At 49.7% G+C, this 8,902-nt stretch overlaps 2 protein-coding genes across 2 annotated transcripts; both read right to left on the bottom strand.

The window, feature by feature from the left end:
• Positions 1 to 1,771: 1,771 nt before the first annotated feature.
• On the bottom strand, positions 1,772 to 2,277 carry PtA15_15A234 (uncharacterized protein; the record flags this gene model as incomplete). The annotated part of the gene is made up of 2 exons (XM_053163420.1): positions 1,772 to 1,827; positions 2,004 to 2,277. 2 exons carry the CDS (start codon positions 2,275 to 2,277, stop codon positions 1,772 to 1,774), a joined length of 330 nt encoding a protein of 109 aa, XP_053027397.1.
• A 26-nt stretch (positions 2,278 to 2,303) lies between these two features.
• On the bottom strand, positions 2,304 to 2,705 carry PtA15_15A233 (uncharacterized protein; the record flags this gene model as incomplete). The annotated part of the gene is made up of 2 exons (XM_053163419.1): positions 2,304 to 2,424; positions 2,623 to 2,705. The coding sequence occupies 2 exons, from the start codon at positions 2,703 to 2,705 to the stop codon at positions 2,304 to 2,306; spliced, it is 204 nt and encodes a 67-aa protein (XP_053027396.1).
• Between the last annotated feature and the right edge of the window lie 6,197 nt (positions 2,706 to 8,902).

Raw genomic sequence — 8,902 nt, 5'->3', positions numbered from 1 at the left:
AAATCCGGATCATTCATAATGGTTTGAGGCTACATGTCTAACCAACTAATTTTTTTAGTCCCAAACATGTTAAAATTCATTCAAAATTGTGGCTCCTGTTCAGCAATATTCATTTTTCTAAGGTGTGGAGAAGTAGACAGTCAAGACAGACAACCAATTGCTCATCAAAAATTATAAACATTGTGATCAACTGCAGAGGCAAGAATTCCACACTCCAAACAGCCTCCCAAAGAATTTCGCAAAGAGCGAAGAGCTAGTTAAACTGGGCTCACAATGGTGTAGTTGATGGTGGGACAGTAGGGCTTGGAGAGAGAGGGATGTAGAATCATTGGTTGGGAGGGCAAGCGGGGTTGGATGGATCATGGAGGTCTGGGCGGGGGGCTACAGAGCCAGTTGGTGATCTATCTGAGCGTGCTTGCAAGGGTCGTGGTTGATGGAGTTGAGTTGAAAGTGTGAGGGGCAAGCCGGAGTGGGTACAGGTCAGCAAGCCGAGCCGGGTCTGGGTCCGGCACGAGCACAAGCCATTTGGTCTCCTTGTCTCCAGCCTGGTGTTCTTGTTGTTCCTGAGAGAGCTGTGTTTGTGGACGTGATAGGAGGATCAGCCGCCAATGGCAATGAGGAGACAAGGATGGTGATCCTCTTCTGCCAACCGTTGTCTCCGGTTTTTGTTCTCCTCCGCCTACAATTCAAGCCGCCGGGATGGAGGTTGTTAGGCTATAAGAGGAAGGAAGAGCAAAGAAGAAAGTCAGACAGCCCGGGCCCAGGATCCTCCGGTGCCGCCCAATCTCAAACAACCAGCCCAGCCAGTGAATCATGACTAGATCAAGCTTGCGCGCAAGAACGCCCACGTATAGTTGTGTCTCTCCCATCCCCCCTTCATCTTGCATGTTGCAATTGCTGACAGGCGGGGCTGCAGCATGTACTCCCGCAGCCGCGCCCAAGCCAAAGAGGCCAACCTGAATATCAAGGCCCCGTTTGGCGCCGATATAATTGGTGAAATAATCACCGGTGAAATAATCCATGACATTTTGATTATTTCACCTGAAATAAAATGCAATTCAACATATCGCTGGTGTTTGTCAGTACATTGAAATAAACCCAGCCAGCCAACCACCCACCTCTTGATCAACCAAGAAAGCAAATGGACAAACTCTCCCTCCACTCAATGACCACCCACCCGGTCATTGAGTGGCTATAGCCTATGACCCACCTCACCCACTCGATGAACCAGTTTGCCATTGAGTGGACTAGAGGCCAAAGCGGCTACGCCGCTGCAGGGTGTAAGCCCCCCCCCACTCCATTTACCCTGGCAAGCCCCCGGCCCCGCCTTCCCCCACAGACAGCAAGTATCCCACTCAATTTGTGTGGGCCCTTTCATGAAATTTCAGAAGACTGGTGGTGAGCAAAGGTCTGAATGATGGGGCTGAGGAATGAAGCAAACAGGAAAACTAAGCATCTATGAAGTGCCCAAATAAGCTCCTGTCCTCTTGTTGACTACAATTGGTGATTCCGTGTGGTATTACAGTATTACTATGGGTTATTTCTGATGCAGAGGGTCTGGATAATATGCCTCTTCTCTCAAAATCTCCCATTCTGTTGAGATATGCTACTTAGAATATCCTCATGTGAGCTGTGCTTTAGAATGGCAATTGAATTATCAAAACTGATGTGTTGTTTCAATTTTCAAACTCTGTATGTACATTCAATTCATTATATTTTGATTATTGTTAACAGTTAACCTCTCAATGTCATGGACTGGGTTTTTTTGCTCTCATTGGTTGGCAGGTTTGTGGCTGAAGAAGAAGTTCAACAAGCCTTGCTTGCTATCTTGAGACCAATAAATTGTTCAGGACATTATGAGCAAGTGCAATATGTTTTTGACATTGGGTAGGAAATATACCCTTTGCTTATCCAGGAAGCAAGGGAAACAAAAGTAGAAATTCAAATCTAACCATCCTTCTGAAAAAGAAGCACATCACAACAATTTGTTTTGGAATGTATACCAGAGGCACCTGGCGTATCCGGGCAATGGAGGTCGAGCTGAGTGAGATGGGAGGCGCCAAGGAAGTCTCTGATGGAGAGGCCGGAGTCGGCTATAGTGAGGGCCTCGATGAGCCGGACGAGCGCGTGGCCGTTGCGGATGGAGCCTGAGAAGTCCGAGGCAGTGGCCGACTTGCGGGCCCTGATCTTGTTGTTGATCCAGCCGAGCAGGTCCCGGTCGGATTCCGAGAGCTCTTTGGCTGCACACACCACCACGACGTTAGGTGGGCCTAACATAAACAGCAAGAGAGAGAGAGAGAGACTTACAAGACTCGGCGCCCGCTTTGGAGGGCGACTGACGCTGTGTGCTTCGTCAAGGCCTCAGCTGATGGAGCCCGAGAAGTCCAAGGCGGTGGCCGGGCCCGGATCTTGTTGTTGATCCAGCTGAGCAGGTCCCGGTCAGATGCCGAGGTCTCTTCGGCTGCACACACCAGCACGACATTAGGTGGGCCTAACATAACCAGCAAGAGAGAGAGAGCGAGACTTACGAGACTTGGCGCCCACTTTGGAGGGCAACAGGCGCTGCGTGCTTTGTCAAGGCCTCAGCTGATGGAGCCCGAGAAGTCCGAGGCGGTGGCCAACGTGCGGGCCTGGATCTTGTTGTTGATCCAGCCAAGCAGGTCCCAGTCGGATGCCAAGAGCTCTTTGGCTGCACACACCAGCATGACGTTAGGTGGGCCTAACATAACCAGCAAGAGAGAGAGAGAGAGAGACTTACGAGACTCGGCACCCGCTTTGGAGGGCGACGGGCGCTGCGTGCTTTGTTGAGGCCTTTACTCAGCGCCGAGCTGAAGATCGTTGAGGTTATGATTGCCCAGGGACCCATTGGGGCTCTTGGCGGTGGGGGCAAGCCAATGAGCGGGGGACTGCAAGCCCATCAACAAAGCCGCGTTTTTCTGCAACAAGACGTCCGGGTTGGCCACCAGCCTTGCTTTCTGGACACGTGCCCGAGAAATGGACAGGGATAACAGCCGAGGTGAAGCTGTTTGTACCTGATAGCGGGGATAGGGGCGTGGAGTGATGAGGAGCAGTGCTATCTGTGGGGTGCAGAGAGCAGGCGGTGAATGTGACACACCTGATTTAGTTCCGGTAATCACTGAGTGGCCACAGTTCGGATGGCAACAAGAGCGTGGCGGATGGAAACGAGCTCGTGGCGGATGGCAACGAGTCTGTGGCAGATGGCAACGAGCCCGTGGCGGGTGGTGTGGGGCAACAATATTGTTGGGCGGCAAACATGACTGTGCTTATTTAAAAGGGGGAGGGGTTGGCAGCGGATTGTCCCCCCAGGGGCTCCGGTTTCGTCCTACCCCCTCCCTGGGAGCCCACTAATCACTTGATTAGGGCCTTCCTGGACTACTCTAACAACCAGCCCACTTTTACTCGTTGCTGCCGCACAGCTGGAGGGTCATCCATAGGGCCTTCGGGCCTTTGGAGATTTCAACATGTATTGTGAGATGTGGGCTGTTTGTGCCATTTTGTGAGAAAAAAACACCCCAAAACTTAGATCCAGAGGTCTAGGATTGTGTGGATTTAAGAAAGTGGGATGTATTGTAGTCCACCCGATGAACAGGACGGTCATTGAGTGGAATTATACCCACTCAATGGCCCGGTCAGTCATTGAGTGGAGTATGTTCCACTCAACAACCAACCGGGTCACTGAGTGTATACCTACTCCACTCAATGACCAACCGGGCTATTGAGTGGATAAGTCCAGTCAATGACCCGGTTGGTCATTGAGCAATTGAAGTGTTGTATCCACTTGATGACCAACCGGGCCATTGAGTGGATATATAAGTCCACTCAATGACCAACTGTTGGTCATTGAGTGGATACATTGAGCTACTGGAGTGTTGTATCCACTCAATGAGGTTGGGAGTTGCAAGGGGTGGGTCTGATTTAGCTACCAATATATTGGCATGTAGGAACTGTAATTTGTAATTATTTCATATTTTGGATATATCGGTTTGCCAAACGCCATCGGCATTTTACCAATATAATCGTGAAATATTTGTGAAATATGCCGCTGATTATATTGGTGCCAAACGGCGCCCAAGGCTGAACTCGCCTCAGCAGCCGCCAGCGGGGCCACGCCGCTGTTCGTCAAGTTCCTCGAGTTTGACCTTGCCAAGATGGCCGCGGGGAAGAGGCCCTGGCGAATTTTTGATTAAGGCGGTGCAGGGCATTGTCAGGCTCGCAAGTGGCAGGGTTCTCCGGGCCGCCTAGGGCGTGGATGTGGCAACGGGGTTCCTCGTCCTACTGAGGCGTGGAGATTGTAGTGAAGGATGGCTGGAGGGCGGACAGCCATGGCTGCAGATTGGAAATGGTGGGACAGTGGGCGGTGGCGACGGCGTGGCATGGAGTGATGCCCAGAGGGGTGTTACGACTGGTGCGGTGTATTGTTGAGGCTGGATGCGGGTATAAATAGAGCGGAAAGAAGAGGGGAGAAACCCCAGGGGCATTGGTTTTGTCCTAACCCCTCCTTGGAGCGCCCTAATTACTTGATTAGGCCCTCCTTGCAAAACAAAACCAACCGGCCCCTATTTGCTTGTTGCTGCGGCACGGCTGGAGGTTCGTCCATAGGACTTCTGAAGTCTTTGGAGACATTTCAACAAACTGCGGGTGTATTTAGTGTATGTATGGGCCTCTGAAAAAAAATTGTGATGGAAATACGCCAAAACTTAGATCTAAGAGCATCTCCAGCAGAGCTTGGACCACACAAGTTTTGGACTCGTTTGGCAGGTTGCTCAACATTTTCGGGGTCCAGCAGACCCCCTAAACAACCTTTGATTGATCCAAGTCCATCCCATCCCAGACCGCGGCCGGCTACTTTTCCCATCCCATCGCCACCCGCGACACAGGCTGCTACACGCCACACATCACCTACTCGCCACTCCTCACCACCGCGCCAAAAACATGATTGATCCAATTCTTGAAGACCTTGCTCGTAGTCCTCCACCAAGAACACCCTCTCCAGAAATTCAACCCCATTAGATTTTGTTCTCATTTCAGCTTTCTTTATTGTCACAATTCTTTTTTTCTTTGAATGTCAAACAGACCGGTTATCTCAATCACACCCATTTAAAGTGAGAGATTGAATGAAATCATAAAAAAGAGATTGAGAGAAAAAAATTAAATTTAATTAACAACAAAGAGGAATCAACAAATTTAAGAGAACAGGTTCAGGTATCTTGATCAGTATTGGTGTGGGTCTCATCAGAACTGTCTGAGCTCAAATCAACTGGAACGTCTCCAAGTGCCCTTCTTAATCTTACTCGCTTCTCATGTAAAGTCTATTGAAGCTTGATGAGATCGTCCTTCAGCTGATTGTGTCTTGATTGGTTTCATCTCTGGATATGACGAGCTTTTGGAAAAGTGCACCACAGGGCGGGTTTCTGGGAAACCGCCCCATCCAATGGACGCTTTTGCTCTGGAAGTGTCCAGAGGATGCTCCCAGAGCATCCAATGGACGCTACGGGGCAAAAGCATCACTTGGACGGTTTCAAAAAGCATCCAAGTGCCGCTTTGCTGGCCAAAGAGACATTTGGACGCCCAAAAAATAGCATCCATCAGACACTCTCCTCCAGGAGTGTCCAATGGACGCTTTTCACGCAAATGTGCGCTCCGACAACCGGACACTCCAGCCGGAGTGTCCGATGGACACCAAACAAGTTGCCCAGCGGACACTCTTGGTTGAGAGTGTTCAATGATTGCAAGAAACATGCAAATCATCCAATGGACACAAAAAAAAAAAGAAACCCTTGATCAACACTGTGCAATTGATATGAGTGTCCAATAGACTATTGGGCGGCGAAGGGATGTTGTCGGATGCGGTCTATGTGTGATAAAGGTGGGCCCACTTGCAGGTGCTGTCACTGCGGGCATCTCACTGTTGCTGTGTGCCGCGGAGACATCATGACGCTGCATATCAGAATATGCAGCGTCAGCTGCAGCAACATTTGGCCGGCTGATTTGCATTTGGACAGCCGGCCAGCGCAGTACATAACATCCTCTTGATGACCGGTCCTTGTGCCGGCCATCAAGAGGATTACACACTCCACTCACTCCTCTCGGTGACCAGCTCATCGACCAGTCATTGGGAGGAGTTCTCACTCCTCTTGATGCCAGCACACACCGGTGTCAAGAGGAGTACAGACACCACTTGATGGCCGGCACAACAACCAGTTACCAAGAGGAGTACGCACTCCTCTCAATGGCTGGCCCAAGGCCTGGTAATCAGGAGGAGTACATACACACTTCCCTCAATGGACGGCACAGACCGGGAATCAAGGTGCATGTACTCCTCTCGATGCCGGCCTGTGTTGGCATTGAGAGGAGTATGGATTCCTCCTCCCAATGACCGCTCCTTGTGCTGGTCATTGAGAGGAGTGTGGACTCCTCCTCTCAATGACCAGTCGTTATGCTGGTCATTGAGAGGAGTGTGGACAACTCTCAATGGCCGGCACAAGGACTCCTCCTGATGGCCGTTCCTTGGGCCAGCCATTGAGAGGAGTGCGTACTCCTTTTGGTGACCAGTTGTTGTGCCAGCCATCAAGAGGTGCGGTGTGTGTACATACCCTGGTGGCCGGCTGATGGACAGCCGGCCAAGTGTGGCTGCAATACTTGTTGCGCAGGGTTTGAATCCCCACTGAATCATCAGATGTCTCTGCGGACCGCAGCAACATTGAGATTCCTGCAGTGTGTCTATCTGGCGTAGTTGGGATATTGAGGCGTTCCGGGTTGGATGTATAGCAGGTTGCACGTTCAACCCCCTATGCAAGTGGTTCTGCATGCTGGCTAGTGAGGCCACTCATTTTTTGACACTCCGCTGGAGTGTGGAGCCATCCAGCGGATGGTCCTTCAATCATCCGCTGAACGCTCCCTGGTCCGTACATGGGATGGTATGTCCAAACCATCTGACGCAAGGGAAGTACAATGTTTGTCCAAAGGATGGACTCCCCTGCGCAAGAGCCAGACAGCCAAAGGTGCGACCATTGGTCCAACCAATGGATGTCCTGGATGGCCCGTGGTGTAGTTGTTGCGTAGCTGGAGTCCACCTTGAAGGTGTTCACAATCAATAGTTTTTTGGCCAACGGTTGATCCTCCTCCCCCTCGAGATTCATTGCAGTTTCTTGAGATAATCCGGTTGAACATTTGGTAGGCAATAATATCATTGTTGTTGTCCATGAAGTTGAGTAAATCAACCAAATCCATGCTCAAGATATCAATTTCCATTGCAGTCCTGTCGTCCTGCATGGCAATCTAGCTATCCACCCCCGGCGTAATCACCAGTCTGCTGTGGAGCTGCTGTTGAACAGCTAAGACAGGTGTGTGAAAGGTGGTCCCGGCAGGCTATAGGTAGCGGGTCCCATCCCCCCTCTGCTGGAGATGCTCTAAGTTTCCACAATTGTGTGGATTTAGGAAACTTGGCTATCATGTAGTGAAATTTCCTCATTTTGCATACCCTTGTTTTTGCACAAAGTGGCTCAAAATTATCAAAGTAGCTGTTCTTATATATTTCATTACTCAACTAGAGCCCAAGGCGTCTTTGCCGCTGCAGGGGGGCAATAGGCCATTGCCACCCCTCGCTCTCAGTCCAAATCCAATCTAGATGCACTGGCCATCACCACCACCCCCCCTCCCCCAGTGCCCATCAATAACAAAGTGCGTGCGGGGAAGGAAAATGTAAGATTGAAGAGTAAGATCATTGACAATTTGGGAACAAGGAAATACATGGGAAAGACTGATTCTTGCAGAGAATATTTTATTCCTACCTCAGTAGAAGAATAAATATTTCTCTTAGTTAAGTTTTCCTTTGCTGTGTTGATTTTGTATGCGTGTGTGATTTTGTGGTCCATTTATTTGCCTCCTTGTTACCCAATGCTATAGGGCGTGAAGTTTCAGAACTGTGAGCTTTAACCCAACATATCCAGGTGTTGACTTTAATTCTGTGTTGCAGTCTCCTACAACCATTTTCTACATACCTCACATACCCAAGGTGGCTCACAGTTGCTTTCTTGCTTGATTTCCGGTTATTGTTTTTCCATACCTCTATCCATTTTGTAAATTGTCACACTGTTAAACAGGTACTGGGAGTCAGCACAAAAAGTAAACTCTTTACAGTCAGGTAGTAAACCAGAAATCTTGGTTTCCATCATCCAAGTGATAGACACAGCTGGGGCTACCCACTCAGCTTTTTTCTTAGTTTTTTTGGTGCAATGTAATGGTTCTGAGACAAGAAGGAGGGGAGGGTCCTGATAATAAACTCCAATGCCCGCTACTTGCAAACCATTATCTAGTTTGCTGCAACCGTCTGAGAATATGTCCATGATTACAGTATCAAGGCAGCAAGCTGCTTTGACCCAAAGGCGGCACAAGCTCAGGCTTTGTATTAGGATGCTAATTTTGGCCACCTAGTTTTAAAGATGAGGTAACAGCAACTGTATATAGAGAGACTCCAACATCTTGGCTAGAGCCTTGCTAGCCTTCACTGCAGGAGGAACCAACAAGCCCATGGCTAGAGTTGGGGTGCCAGGAGCCAGCTTGTTGTCAAGTTGGTCCTTACATGGCTCAATCAAGTGATAATAGCTGGCTCAAATGCTAAACTGTGCTCTTTGGCTTTCCCAGGGGTCACAAGCTACCGCTTATACTTAGCCCTCTGTGTAGATTTACTATATTACACAATCTGCGCGCGGCAGGAGGGGTAGGCAAGGAGGTGGGTGGTGCCTTAAGCCACAGAGTTTGTAAGTGCAAGTTCAAGCCGACAGTGCTAGTTTTTCCAATTTCCAGCGCCGGCGGCGCTGTCCGCAGGTACTTATTCGGATTCACGGAAGACAACAATGGAAAACAAGCTTCAACATAAAGC

The sequence above is a fragment of the Puccinia triticina genome, chromosome 15A (genome assembly GCF_026914185.1).
Source record: "Puccinia triticina chromosome 15A, complete sequence".
In the NCBI taxonomy this organism is placed as follows: domain Eukaryota; kingdom Fungi; phylum Basidiomycota; class Pucciniomycetes; order Pucciniales; family Pucciniaceae; genus Puccinia; species Puccinia triticina.
Note: the sequence above shows the minus strand (reverse complement) of the source record. Positions and strands in the feature narration are given on the sequence as shown.